A 15,206-nucleotide genomic window follows, 5' to 3' on the forward strand; every position below is an offset into this window, starting at 1 on the left:
GCTGCTGCGAGTTTGTGAGAGCTTTAAAAAAAGGTGTTTTTCTTCCTGTGTAAGAAAAACAATCATCTATTGCTCACCACAGTGCTTCTCTCACAGCTGTCAGTTATCCTTTCATACCTGTTTTGAAGTTTCTTTAGCTGGTTCACACATAGTGAGGAGTAAAGTTTGACTGGTCAAAGGTGGTTCAGATAAGGATTTATGATCTCCCACAATTTACTTTTGAAACATGACTCAGGCTTTCTTTGGCCCCCAGGCAGGCATGGAGGTTCGCTGCCAACAGAATTTATATCCATATATTTAGTTTCTAGCACTTGCATATATGATGAATTTCTCTCGAGGGCCAATGGGAAAATATGTGAAGGCATACAAAATGTGTAATGTGTGCACAACAAATGATTTGTTGATCCAATGTTGGCAGATATTGTAATTAGTGTTTGATTTGTCACATAGTGACTGATGAAAAGCAATTCCTTGTGTTTTGAAATCTTTTGGTGTTGTGTAGCTCAGAGGAGAATAGAGAGCTGTGATCAGCATCTCGCGGATCATTATTGAGAATGTTTGTTTGAATGAAGAATTGCGGGAGTGCACATTATTGACTTGGTTTTTCAGATTTTGTGTAGTTATATTTATGCATTGTTATACTATGTTCCAAGAAATGAAAAAGGTATTTTGGAGTTAATCGATGAAATCATACGGTACTCCAAGCGGATGAGCAAGGCCAAAAACAGAATCAGTAAAATCTTGCCTGCAACATCCAGAAATACAGTTTGTGCTTCCTGTGAACGTTCACTGTGAGGGGAACTTGCCCTCACTGGCAGGCAGGACATTTTGATTTACATCTCTTACTGGGGATCTTTTCTCTGTAACATGCGTGCGACATTCTGCTCATCATTGCCAAAGATTGAGCTGGAGATTTAAAAGGTAAAAAAAAGTCAATATACCCTGAAGACATGTTTTCTTTTCATCTGGTTGCCTGATTTCCATTTATGAGAAAAGTCTTCGAAACTATTCCTTCAACGTGTTGGTAAATAAGCGTATTCGCTTTCTTGCAGGTGGCTAGATGAGCAGATCAAGGTCACTCTCTTGTCTGTCCAGTTAGCAGGTTCGCTTAGCTTAGCATACAGACTGGAAACAGTCTCGTCCATGCAAAAACAAAATTGTAAAAACAAGAAGTTGAAGTTTATGTACTTATGTAGCCGGGAACAATAACTTCCTGAAGTCTCTGTTGGTTGCCTGGTAACCTCAATGTTAGGACAACACCGCAGGACTTCTACTTCGAACCAAACCAACCAGAGAGTAATAAGTGACACAGTGTTACCTTTGGACAGAGCCAGGCCAGCGTTTTACTCTTTCAGGCTGTAGCTTCATCTTTAGAGAACAGAAGTCCTTGAAGCAAAGATATTTTGAGAAATAGCTGTCAGCAAATCAATTGTGCTAATGTTCTACGAATGCTCATAGCTCCTTTCCATGTGCATATTTCACTATTGTACTCCCTACTGCGTTTGCACTCCCATCCACTGCAAGGGATTTTTCAAGGATGATCAGGCCAAAGAGGTTTGAAATTGAACAAAAAAAGCTCACAAGACAGAAAAGAATCACTCTTTCATTCTGTCTTTCTTTCTTTCGTTCTTCAATTCAACCAGTAGCATTACATCGACTCAAATATGAATTTAAGTATCCAACATGTGGTACCTTTAAGCCAGCTAGTCAAAATAATGAGTTTTGGCAGTCAAATTCAAATGATTAGCGTCAGCGGAAAATAGAGTCATTGATGTGTGAAAGTATTCAAAGACAGTTGGCACAGTTTCAGAGAAAAGTTAACCTGCCTCCTGCACTCCAAAACAGGATTTCTATGTTACCCCACCTTTTGTGCAGCGCATGTCACCTGTAAAATTAATTTGAATGCTAATGCTTTTGTCACGTGTCCCAGTGGACCCTCAGAGGACGAGAAAACGGCCTTGCTAATTCTTTGGTGCTAAAGTTTTGGTGGTGATCAGAATGACCTAGTACATTTTCACTTTCCAATCCATTACTCAGTTGAAATGTGGACATGCACAGGATGTTACTACTCAAAGAGAAATTGCTCTGCGTTTTTTTTAATGCAGTGAGCGGTAGAAAGTTCCATCAGTCAACGAAATGATTCATTGTGTGGACGTGTCTGGTCAGTATCTTTATTACAGTTGTGATTTGTGCCCCTGAAATGATTCCAGCATTCAAGTGTTTTCACAGCAATATAGCTTTCCATTACAGTCGAATGCTTTCAGCGATATTGTACGACGCACAAACCAGAAGTGAAAAGGTTGCTCCAAACATCTAGTGTGATATATTTCACGAGTTACTTTCTCATCCATATTAAGTGATCCCAGAGAAGCTTTCGTTTACTTAACATCAGAAAATCATTTGCAACATAAAAGCAGTTAACAGCTTGACCTTTATAGCTGCATTTTTACTTCCCTTTGACACAATGGCTGCTACATTTAGAGCCTTAAATCCCAGTTGTATATCTTGTGGCCATAGATTTAGAACTTAGATGAAGTGATCTTGGCTCTAACAGTGCTGTATGTGCACACTGTATGATGTAACAGTAATATAGTGTTATATGATGAAACAGTAATATAATGCTTTCTTTGGAGATGTTTCATTGTTTCTCGGATTTATTTCCCCTGATTTTTCAACTGCTCGGCTTTCCACACTGGGGAAATCAACCAAAAGCCAACAACAATTAAATGTATAAGATTTATAAGCAGTGCACCTTGTCATATTGTTGTTTTCTGTCTGACCTGTCGTGCTGTATCCATGGAGAATCGACTTTAGAGGTAAAAAGTCATTCGGTTCTGTGAAAATATAGCCTTGGTAGCCTTCACACACATGCACACAAATCCCAATCTGTAAATGTTTTGAACATACTGCATGTAACAGCAGAAGCACAAGCACTGCCATTATAAATGGCTGTAAAATATAGCTCTTATTAAGATTTTTCTGAGCAGGGACTCCTTCTGACAGACGTCCCTCCGGCTCAATGCTGTGGCTCCTCTGCTACTGCATGAATGATCGCAGCATTAGAGCAGCAGGGGCATACAGTGCCACGGTGTTTTTGAAACACCCTAATAAAGATAAAAAGCACCAAAACCATCTTTATTACCACAGAGACTCCATAGTGAATGTTGTTAAAGGGGCAGGGGGGAAAACAAGTTACACAGGAATGAATGGGCGGCTGATGGATGTCGGATCACTGAGGTTTGACTGAACCCTACAGCAGCTTGGATTTTCCCTGAAGGGTTCGCTCTGATTTCTGTGCGGAAGATTTTTCTTCAGTTGTTTGTAAAGTGGTGTTGAGTAATCTCTGCATCAATGGTCTTCAATGGCAAGCCAAAGAGCATCAGCCGGACACAGTTGACACTGTCGCATAAATAATAGAAGCACATTTTCAGCATAGCTTGTTTCCTAATTAAAGCAAAGCTTCATCAGCAGAAGTGGATGTATATCACATTTGAAAGGAGTGTCTTTAAAATGCTGTTTTATCATGTGACATGTTTTGGGGCTAAAGAATCAAATCTCTTGGTCATAGCTTCTGCCCCAAAAAGATGCAACAAATTGCATTGCTCACGTTTGCCAACGGGGCAGTAAAACTCTCACGAGATGACAAATCATTTCAGTTGAGGAATCTTATAATGATGAATGATTGAGGTCCTCTGTGTGACTCACAATCACCATTCATCACTATTGCTGTTACAGACATGCCTCCTCACAGCTGATTTAAAAGGCCACTTCTTTTTGTTTTTCAACCTTTTATCTGAACGCAGAACAGGCTTTGAATTATAATCTGTTTTAAAGTTACATATGAGAGAGCCTGCGGCGGTTTGACAACAGTGATAGCCCTGGTTTTTTTTTCTTCAAAACAACGAGCCAGAGTGAGAAAAGCTACTTCTATAGAAGACATTGCTCCACAACTCAATGCTGCATTTACATTTGGTTCAATAACACACCAATAAGCTGAGGTAATGATTGCTCGTTAACTCCACGGTCTAATCCATAACTCATGACATTTATAAATAGGGCTTTGACTCCAACACATTTGGCAATGTGCTTCTCAGAGACAGAAGTTAGTGTCTGTGGATCACCGTGAGCAGGTGATTACTGCGGCTAGAAATAGTGAACCAATGAAGAAGCAGTTAGCTGATGAGAATTGTATTGTTGTCTTTAGTGTCCTGATTGCTCTTGAAATAATACTATTGTTAACACCATTCACCACGGGTGTATTAAATTATTTTATTTTTGCACTGCACAATTAGCGTGATTTCAATTTTCATAACTTATGCAATATGCATTTTTATAAAGAAATGCATCACTGTAATATTCATGCACTCTGTCCTTCATGCAGTCATCTCTATAATGGTATGATAACTTGTGTAGTCATGTGCAATGAGTGTTGTCACAGCAAATTGGTTTGCTTGGTTAGACTAGAAAGACATTTTAACATTTTAAACTGATTTTATTTATTTATCTTCTTTATTCAATGCATGCATGCCAGAGCAACACGCAAGTTAAAATGACTAAGCAACAGTGTTTTATTTTTTATTTATTGTCATTTTCGTTGTGTGTTTGACATTTCTGTGGCACTAACCTAAAGGACAAGTAATGGAGTCTGGAGTTGTTTAAATTATTACAGTCATTTTTTAGCATGCTGGTCTGTACTTGAACTTGAATTACTAATCCTGCATACGGATAAATAAAACATGCTCATGTAATAAATTCATATCTTAGTAACTGCTAACTGATCTGCATATTTACAGCAGTATATTTCTTAAAACATTAAAGGATGAGACTGCTGATATTTAATATGTATGTTTTGTCAACAATTCCCATTGAAACACCACAACGACTAATGTGTTATTGTCACTCAATACTTTATAACCTCCCTGGCTTGACTGTGGATCTCAGTCCAAAGCATATTGTTTTCCTACTTAAGACATCAATCTTAACAAAAGGGTCACAAATGTACATTTTAATAAAACAAGTAAAAGAAAACCTTATAATTCCCCATTGCAGGACTGTTAATGTAAGATCCCCTTAAACTACAATTCCCAGGTTTATCATAACAGAATAATACAAATATGAATCCTCCTTTCAAAGCCGCCGATATTTAAACAAAAAAATATAGCACGTTGGAGAAATCTTCTGTCTATAAAGTCTTGATTAAACAACATGTTTACCCACAATACATTTATTCAAGTAAATAATTTGAATATTACTGAGTGGCACATTGACAGAGACTGTGCTTGTATTCAACGCGCAACACGTCTGTCTCCCTTTAGGATGAATGTGTAATGCATCATGTCTATATTACTGTAAATAAGCATGAAAAATATAAGATTCATAAATAAGATGACACTTTGCACGTTCAAACAACTGGTCATCTCCTCAAGTCTATAACCTTATACGCTCAGCTCATTTGCGCAGCGAGTCATTAAAACACTCATTAAACATCTTGATGAGGATTGACCCATGTAACTGCTCGAGCATAACGCACCTTATCACACGTAAACACTCTGGATACAGCAGTGCTTCAACCGCAACATAACAAATGAGACCAAATGTTCCTCTCAAAGCCTGGTGTTGAATCTTGACTCATGACCAAATCCAAGACACACAAAGCTTCTTTTTTTTCATCCAACGTGCCTGGCCGGGGGAAATATGAGCTCTGGTGTAGATGAGAATCTATATCCTAATGTAAATGACAAGAAAGACATGGAGCAGGAAACATCTATGAAAATTCGACTCTTCAAATAACAACTGGGTGTAAGTGTATATTATGAAAAATACATGATTATTTAATTACAGGTATTAAGACCCTTTTGTGCAAACTAAAGGACTGTTATGTTGCTGGTGTCACCTATTTTATAAAAACTGCAGCATTGTTTCTAACTATTCATCTGAACCATGGAGAAAAACAGCCCAGATTGTGTAATCCTGCCCATCTAATCCTCAGTAAACTGTGTGATATTCGGCATCTGTGGGTCTCGAGTGGAGCAAAGCAAGGGCGTCTCTGGTCAGAGTTTCCGGTTCAGTGCAAAATCACAAATGAAAAAAAGAATTTAGCATTCCTATCCGACGTCTTTCTCTCCATCACACTTGACTCGTGTCAAAACTCTTTTTTTTTCTTCCAGTTCGAATGGGCAGCTCTATTCAGAGCCACCCACACCATCCATTTATCTGGATTAATGGTGTGTGTGAGTGAGTGTGTGTGTGTGTGTGTGTGTGTGTGTGTGTGTGTGTGTGAGGTTTTAGCCCTTCAGATAATCATGTGAAGTCTATATTTGATGTCTTCTCACTTGCTCTTGCTTCCTAACAGGCTTGCAAAGTTTAAGTCAGGATCAGATTAGGGTTGACAATGACTTAAAGTCGTTCTAATCAATATTTTTTATGTTAACAATGGCTCAAATGACTGTGTAATGTGAATGGTTGCCCGTAATGATAAACCAACAGAGGACTATCCCTCGATTCTGCAGTTGCCAGCAAAACCATTGTTTTGGTTTAATGGCCCAGGACCTCAGTTCAGTATCACCACTTAACCTGTTTACAGCTGCATCCATCTAAAACCGACTCGGTGTCACCTACTCAGCACCAAGCAAGAACGTAGACAAGAATATTGGACTTAGATTCCCCAAATGGTTGTTGTTCTGTACATGTATTTGTGTTGGCAAATACATGTGTAACGCACATGTATTTGCCAACATGTTAGCCACATGAACTTTATTGATCTGATGCATTTACGAAAAGGTGCTCAGAATCTGTTACGTTGTTATTTACCTTCCTGCGGACAACCTGCCGCTTGTACTTTGTGCCTACATGTGATGAAATATCTGCCAACCTTTGTAATAAAACGTGCAGCGTGAAGGATTAAAAATAATGGGACTTTCTTCCACAGCAGCCTTAAAAACAACGACTCTTATGTGACATAACGGTGAAATTATATCGGTTCTCCTCACCGCTCTGGGATAAGCTGGTCATCTTACTGTTGTAACATGGCATGGTGTTGTCACAGGAAATTCATAACAAAATGAAATCATAACAGAAGTTCCCAGTGGCGACTCATCTGGTTCGGTAAACTAGATATTCCAAATTGTGTTATCATTAACATATCATCAACACACAGTATATTACAGATTAGATGTATTTATATTCATGTTGATTAACAGGTCAACAAGGTGATAAACTGTCCTTTTGTTGTGCTTCAGCCAAGTGACCATGTTACTTGTTGTTTTTGATAACTAATATACTTTCAAAATGTTTAACTGTTCTTTTAACATTTGGGATACATTTAAGGTGAGAGCAATTAAGTGTGTAAATGCCAACAGTGGATGGGGCGTCGTCCCATCTTGTATAATAACAGGAGTGCTTGTGTAGAAGCTTTGTTAGACAGTTTGTTTTTGCAAGAGTGTCATGTTTTTATTTTTGCCTTGAATGAACGATGACTGCCTGACCGCAACAAAGTCAAGTTCACTCACCTGTGGCCGTAATGGACCACAAGGACAAACGGCATCAAAAGAATGCAAATTCTATTGCAAACTATTGTTGGTGTGTTGACAATAATTGCCGTCAGTCTATGAATTATTGTGTTGCTATCAAAGCATGGCCAAGCATGTACTTAAATCCATTCTACTGAGTTTCTATTCCGCAGGAATCATTTTCTCCAAATTAATTTCTTGTGTGTGTGTGTTTTTTATTGACTGAGGACACAGACAATAAAGCATAACATTGTGCTCATTTTCATCACCACCTTTTTCCATAACACAGTTGGTGAACAAGGCTGTTTTTCCAAGAATATTTCTCTTAATTTGTTTTTTTTAATAGAAAAGTCAGCATTGATATAGATCATTATGTTATAATTTCCCAATGTGTGTGGGGAATATGATCTGTCGTGGAAGCAGAGAGGGAAGATAGATCTGAATTCCTTTTGCAGAGAAAACTGTTTTCTATCCCACTCCTGCAAGCGAAGCTTAAGGGGCCGCTCGTCTCCGTGGACTCTCTCTCTCTGTGTGCCAGACTTCACTAGGTTTAGCACAAGAAGCACAACTTATTGGATTACGGGGTCCACCGTCTATGCTCATGCTGCTGAATGCTGTGTATGTGCGGGGGTATAAGTGGGTGGGCATGTGAACCGAGGGTGGGATGGAGTAGTAAATATACAATAAATTCCCATTTACTTTTGCGTTTTATATGCAGAATTTCTCATAAAGCCCTGCCTTTTCATGTTCAGAGGTTGAAAGTTGAAACGGGCCCGCAGAGCGGTCTACTGTAAATGAAGCAGGACCTTCAGAGCTTTTTCTTGTTCATGTGGGTTTACCACAGGAAGGGTTTTGTCTGCACGGGCAGGATAAGGTTTTGGCAAACATAGATGGACTCTTTGCTGATCATAATTGTGCCTTTTTGCGGACAGAGATTCACAGTGGAAGTGATTTACGGGAACAAAAACTGGTGCTTATTTTAAGTGCAACCCAGCTCACCATTCTCAGATTTCAGCCTAGGTTGAGTGGGATGTTTTCAGGATCATTTGCCCTCATTGCCCTTATTTTATTTCCTTGTTTAATGATGTAGATGCAAAACATATATTAAATTCATGCTGTTTCTTGCTGAACTGATTTCAAAATCATTAACACTATTAAAGTTGGAAACCATTGGGATTTTGTCCTGTTGTGTCCACCATCACTCACGCAGACTTTGATGGTAGCTGTACCCTTTCCTTAGTGGGCTATTTACCGGGAAAATAATCACAAGACCTGGGAGGAATCCTTGCATTTTTCAACATACACAGCAGGAGGAGGAAAAAAAGCACTCTGATCGGAGAGCGGGAGTAATCACACCAGTTTCCGAATAAAACCAACACAACACCTTTAACTGGCAATGCAGCGGCACCACTGACTCATTATTGCAACCATTCAGGTATGTTTGTGATGGGTAACTGTGAATAACAACTGATTGTTGTAAAGAAGACAACAAATCCATTTCACTGTCAGAGTGGACATTTAATTGCAGAGATTCAGGGGGTCATGAATATAGTGTGTGGGCCAGATTGTGCTGGCTGGATTCCACTCACGTAGCTCTTTGAGGGGCTGAGTGACTGCCTCCCTCTGCCAGAAGCGCCATCCCTGTCCCAGTGGCGTTCCACCTTAAAAAGATGAATATATGTGCCCAACCGGCTGCCTGACATTGACACACCGTGACTCACGCTGCCGTGCTATTTCAGTATGGCTGCTGGCAAGCCTTTCCATAGCCTCTCCCCGCCCTGCTTTGGTCATTTGTTTGCCTCCTCTGCTCAGCTGTTTACTTGTAATTTGGACATCTGTCAATGTGGTTTGTTTGCTACCCCGTGGTCTGATTAGGGTACCTTTGCCAAATCTGGGAAGATAGATGGGGTTAGAGTCAAATCTTGGCTGCAAAGACAAGGCAGGAGTTTGTCTACCTCACCTCAACCAAGTTTAGTGGGATAATTAAGGTGTCAAAAAGGCTGCTGTGTCATGGAGGTCACAAGCGTATGCAGCATGCGTGTTCACGCGCTCTCTCCTGCAGTCTTCATGGTGGTCTTTTGTCCCAGTGCTGTCTGTTTGATCTTGTCTTGTCCTGTCATACAGTCTGTTCAGTGCAGTGCTCCGGTGCCAAAAACTTGTCTTAAAACCTTGGGGGGGAACAAGTGGGGCAATTAACCACCTGCTGGTATAGCAGCTCACCGCATAGTTTCACACACACCCTGACATTTGCAGGATTATTCATGAACATATTCGAGGACAGATTCATAGATGTGATGTCACTCATGCACGCCGCATGAAGCCCAGGTTCACAGCGTGGAACACAAGAGGTTGTGGTGCTGCTTTCAAATGTACTCTCTGATCTTGTTTCTTACTAAGTGTTACTAATTTGTTCGTCTCTTTAATGAACATTAATTAATTATTGGCAGGATCACATCAACCCGGCACTTAGGTTTCCTCATGGCAAATGGCATGCTCCATACTCAAATCACCTACTATACACTCTCACCTTTTGTGACACCTTGATCTGTATGGATCCAACTATTTGTGGTTTCGGTGACAAGCTTGATCATCTAATAAAGGTTGTACTGACTGAAAGGTGAAACCATTGCACTACAGTTTGCAGCTCAGTCACCATCTTGACAATGAGGTACAAATCAACATACAGCTCTTTGTTTACCGTCTGTCAGTCGGTCTGTTTTCTCGGGTGTGCCAGGAGGGTGTGTCAGGGAAGTGTCGGAGGAACTAGAACAGCCCATAAAAGAAGGTACGTCACTGTTCAAACTACATACCAAAATGTAATTATCTTAACACACAGATAATCATGATATGCATTGTGAAGTGACAGACAATATATATGTTTAACATCAAAACAATGCAGCGCAGCAAAACTCATCTAATTCATCTCTATCATAAACTGCTGCACGTAAGACAAAAACAAATCCAAATCAGATCTTCTATTTCCTATTTGGTTTTAAATTTTGTTAAACATTTACAACTCACAACAAGCAGTTCCCTAACATATAACCCTTTTGAAGGAGGTTTTCAAGTTCCAGACTCCGGGAGTGGCCAACAGGTGCACTATGGACAGAGAGGGTGTGGCCATAGTTACTGCTACTGAGTTTCACCTGAGAAGAAAATAAGCCAGCTCTACCAGTACTGAAGGGCTGACAGGTCACCAAGGACATACTTTTACTTTGGATTATTCCTAAACTTTAAGGTAAGCCTAAGTCAGAGCTTCTTTGTTTTTCTCTATTTGTTTGAGCTTACCTGTTTTCATTGATATTCATATTTGTTCTAGACCTCACCTGCTCTAAAAAAGGGAAGCAAATCAAGAGCCGTAAATGTTCCACTCCAACGGACATGTTAGAGTTAAGACAAACAGCTGTGTTAGAGAGCTAGATGACAGAGATCGTTTCCCCGTCCATGGAATTAGATTAAAGACCAAAAAAAACTTCAAAGTAGATAGTCACAGGAAATATATACTCAACATTCTTCACTTCATGTTGCACTTGCTTTCAGGTGAATAATGGAGCCTGTATCCACAAGCGTGAGGCTAAAGGTGGCTGTGCTGTTTCTTCTCACAATTCAGCTGAAGAAAGGTGAGTCTAATTTTATATCTCAGTAATGTCTTTTAGGTTTCAGATAAGCAAGGCCAAAGCAAATACACTGACAGCCCTTTTTATGAGAAGGCTTAGGGATTCAGAGCAGAATTGACATGATACAGAACTGATGTTTTTTCTGTCTGGGCTGTGAATCACACAATACACTGGCCAGTCTGGCCTGCTCTCTGCTGAAGATACGACAGCAATACCACCCAGTGAATTGGATTAAAGACAATCAATGGACCGTGTACATACAATGTAGAAGGCTGACGGGCACCCTACATAACATTCATAGCTCCTTGTTATATGAACTCCTGTGAAACTGATGTTTGTAAAGAAACACACAGACGTCATCGTCCCTAGTGGAGGAATTAGTCTTGGGCTTCATTTTGTTTTGATACACAGACAACATAAAAGCACAAGTTAAATTAAATGTCTGCAGCAGATGGAAAATGTACATGAATCAGCACGTGCCAAACTCCGAGCACTTCAAGGCCCAAGAAAATTGCATATTGGAATATTTGCAGCTTTTTGTGTCAAGCTTAGTGACTGCTTCTCCACATGGAAAACACATTTCCCGTAGATCCAATAATTTGCCTAAGAGGACTTTCGCAGTACAAACATTTGACTGACTAACTTGAGCTTTTTTCAGACTCCCTTCACAAGAACCTCCATTTACATACTTTCATAAATACCTCTGACATAGTTTGCTTTGTGGCATTGAAGTGCTTTCAGAAAATTGGATTTTATTGGTCTCCAAAGAAAGGCTTGTTTTATTTATGAACATGGTCCATTAAGACATTTAGTGAAGGTTAATTACCTAGATGGTAAAAATAAATTTGCTCCAGATGTCTGAGAAGTTGAATGACAACATTACCAAGATCGATTGGATCCGTTGAAACACACTGCAACTTAATAATAATCAGCATTGAGTTATTTCTACAAACACCAAGCTATTAGCAATCATTATAATCCATGATGGCCGTAAACAATGAGTAAGCAGGGTGTCTTTCAACCTAGAGACAGCTTTTAACTGCTGCTTGTCAAGTACATTTTTCAAGTGGGTTCAGTTTTAATCATCATGTACGTATATATTTCAATTTTTACAATTTTTACTTCTATTCCTCCTCAGTTTGCCTTAAAATGCCAATTAGCCTCAGATCAGCACCTACTCCACTCTGAGACTGTTTACAAGCACAAGCCCAGAGCTTAAATTGGGAAAATGTATATGCAGTTGAGGGAGAGATCATTTTTTGGTGTCAATTACATGCATGTCTTTTGGCATGTGTAGAACACTATCTGATGTGAGTTTTTCTGACCCATCAGATGTGACGGAGGCAATGGAGGTGACGTCATCAGGGCCACAGACCATTCAAAAGGCCCTGGGGGAGACGGTCAACCTGGGATGCACCTATACCCCCGGCGTTCAAGACACGGGAGAGCTGGACATTGAGTGGTCCAACGTCAGCCCAGACATGACACAGAAAGACCAACTGGTACGTGTTTGAGAACTGAGAGGAAAGTAAAACCTGTCTGGGAGTTTGGACCATTTACTACAGTAGAATATTTATTAAACATACAGGAGTGTAGGATTTGTTTTTACCTTTGTGCCTTGTTATTGGGAAAACCTGCTTTTGAAGAAGTGTTGTCACTTAAACCCATCTTTGCATTTCAGATCTTATCATATACAGGGGGCTTAATGCACCACTATGGCGACTACGGGGTCTCCAAAAGGCTCAAATTCACCGGGGACCCCAAGCAGGGAGACGCTTCCATCTCATTCTCTGGCGTGAAAACCTCAGACACAGGCACTTACCAGTGTAAAGTTAAGAAGGCGCCGGGTGTTGACATGAGAAAAGTCACTCTGGTGGTGATGGGTGAGGAGGAGTTTTTCTTTACTAGTTTTACCTGTTTGTTGTCTCCACCCTCCCCACCCTTCATTTCAACTGCTACTCTCATACATGAGGAATGTGGAGGCTCTCTAGTTTCTCTTCATGTCTTTTTAGCCACCTCTTTAGCCATACCTCACATTGCTCTCCGCTTTCTCACCTCTAATCCAAGCATTGAGTGTTTATTCATTTCTGTCTTTCGCCAGTTCCCCCATCAGTGCCAAAGTGTTGGGTTGAAGGCGGAGAGGAGAAAGGTGGCCCAGTCTCCCTCCGCTGCAGATCCTATCAGGGATCCACACCTCTCAGTTACAAATGGAGGAGAGAGAGCGGAGGTGCAATACCATCCACTGCAACCCAAGGTGAGGACATATCCAGACAAAAAGGCTTTCCTGTATTGATTTTATGATGCTGTACTTGTATAACACACTTGTACTGAGCATTCTCTTTTTCCATTAAGACCCACAGACCGGGGAGCTTTTGATAAAGAACCATACAGACAGCAACATTGGAAGTTACGTGTGTGAGGCACAAAATGCTGTCGGCAGAGGACAGTGTAAATATTCACTGAATGCATACAACCGTAAGTCATTGACTAACTTTACTCTTAAGTAGGCCTACTTAATACTCTTGCATATTGAAGGACACATTTTGTTCTATTGCATGATTTCCAGTATTTGCTGCATGAAAGTTATAAAATGACATGCAGCCTCTTGTTACAGCTGTCATATAGCTGCACTTGTCTGACCTGAAAACACCATGTCCTCTTTTGCAGCTACCAATAAGGCAGGTGTCATCGCTGGGGCAGTGATTGGTGCTCTCTTGCTGCTGCTGCTCCTCTTGCTTCTCATCTGGCTCCTGATCTGCTGCTGCCATAAGCGTCGCTATCAGAAAGAGGTCGCAAATGAAATAAGGTATTGTACCGGAGCTGGAAACAATTTGAAACATCCATGAAATATTGTCTAAAATCTGAGGAACGTGATGGAGACATTAGACCCCGGTGACTTGTTTTCTCAGGGAGGACGCCCAGGCCCCGGAGAGCAGACCCGCCAGCAGACAGAACAGCAGAACCTCCAGTTTACGCTCAGTGATGGCGTACCGCACCCACCCTGGGGTGCTCTACAGCTCTGTAAGGAAAAGCCTGCCCAGTGTCAGGGAATCAGGCCCCAGTCCCATCTACAATAGCGAGGGTAACGGCAAATCACAGCCAAGTAGTGCAGGGGGAGGCCGTCCTTCCCTCAAATACGACCATCAATTTGGATTCGCTGTGTAACTACAATTCAAATACCTGATAGACTTTTTTTTATTTTTAGTATAAAACTATGCCTTTTTGAGGTAAGATTTTTTACTTTAAGTAAAAAATATTAAATTGTAAATAATGTTAAGTATGTATATGACAAAAAGTTAAATTCAATATATTTAACTGAAGAATAATGTGGCGGGAATTAGATCTTCGGGGTGAGCCCTTGTTCAAAACAAAAGTACAACTGGGGGACTTTCATATTGCACTGGAGCGCCACTGCACATCACTTTTCATTGTTACACAGATTTTGCTAAAACTGTATGTATACATCAAAAGATGTATTTTTTACTGGTGCCTTTTTTTTCAAACAATGTATTATATTTTTTTAATATGTGGACAATTAAACATTTTTATCTGAGACATTGATGAGGAGAGTATTATCTAAATCTTATTCAGGGATCACTGAGCAGCCAGATATGTGCGTCGTGGGTCTATTTTTTATTGCTATGATATCAGGGTTGACACAGCACAATAAAACAACATTTAAAACACACCTCCCACTGCCAGGATGTAACCATCTCTTGGAGAAAAAAAGACTGGAATGAATGGACATTTTGTTTTTACATGCAGAATAGATTATAACTATATAACAATAAATTAGCTATATGGTCAGAGGTGCAGTTTAATTGAAACTTAATTGGGAATGCATTGTAAAAGAAGATGGTGCAAAACTCAGACTTAAAATCCAGAATTGGTGGATTAACATGGATATACAAACATTCTGTCTGTTTTCACTCATTGCAGACTTATTATTTTTAGAGCCGCTTCTTCTTACGCAGATAACAAAGTCGTCCAGATTACAATGTTGATGACTTGACATGAGTCTGGATTTTTGGGTTCTTCAAAGCTGCCTTAATTATCTCAACTGTGTGTGTGTGTGTGTGTG

At 40.2% G+C, this 15,206-nt stretch overlaps 1 protein-coding gene across 1 annotated transcript; it reads left to right on the plus strand.

Moving 5' to 3' along the window:
- The first annotated feature begins 10,546 nt into the window (after positions 1-10,546).
- On the plus strand, positions 10,547-14,981 carry vsig8b (V-set and immunoglobulin domain containing 8b). Its single transcript, XM_068566455.1, has 8 exons — positions 10,547-10,746; positions 11,049-11,128; positions 12,458-12,627; positions 12,807-13,008; positions 13,227-13,379; positions 13,478-13,600; positions 13,793-13,931; positions 14,035-14,981. The coding sequence occupies exons 2-8, from the start codon at positions 11,056-11,058 to the stop codon at positions 14,288-14,290; spliced, it is 1,116 nt and encodes a 371-aa protein (XP_068422556.1). The 5' UTR covers positions 10,547-10,746; positions 11,049-11,055; the 3' UTR covers positions 14,291-14,981.
- The last annotated feature ends 225 nt before the right edge of the window (positions 14,982-15,206 follow it).

The sequence above is a fragment of the Clinocottus analis genome, unplaced genomic scaffold (assembly GCF_023055335.1).
Source record: "Clinocottus analis isolate CAN_PGR_092001 unplaced genomic scaffold, fCliAna1.0.p SCAF_7, whole genome shotgun sequence".
NCBI lineage: Eukaryota > Metazoa > Chordata > Actinopteri > Perciformes > Cottidae > Clinocottus > Clinocottus analis.

What these genes read in the sequence shown, in the direction of transcription:
- vsig8b (XM_068566455.1), top strand. Translation starts at nt 11,056, where the DNA reads ATGGAGCCTGTATCCACAAGCGTGAGGCTAAAGGTGGCTGTGCTGTTT. An exon ending in CACAATTCAGCTGAAGAAAG is followed by an intron (nt 11,129 to 12,457) that starts GTGAGTCTAATT and finishes CTGACCCATCAG; the next exon opens with ATGTGACGGAGGCAATGGAG. An exon ending in TGACACAGAAAGACCAACTG is followed by an intron (nt 12,628 to 12,806) that starts GTACGTGTTTGA and finishes TTTGCATTTCAG; the next exon opens with ATCTTATCATATACAGGGGG.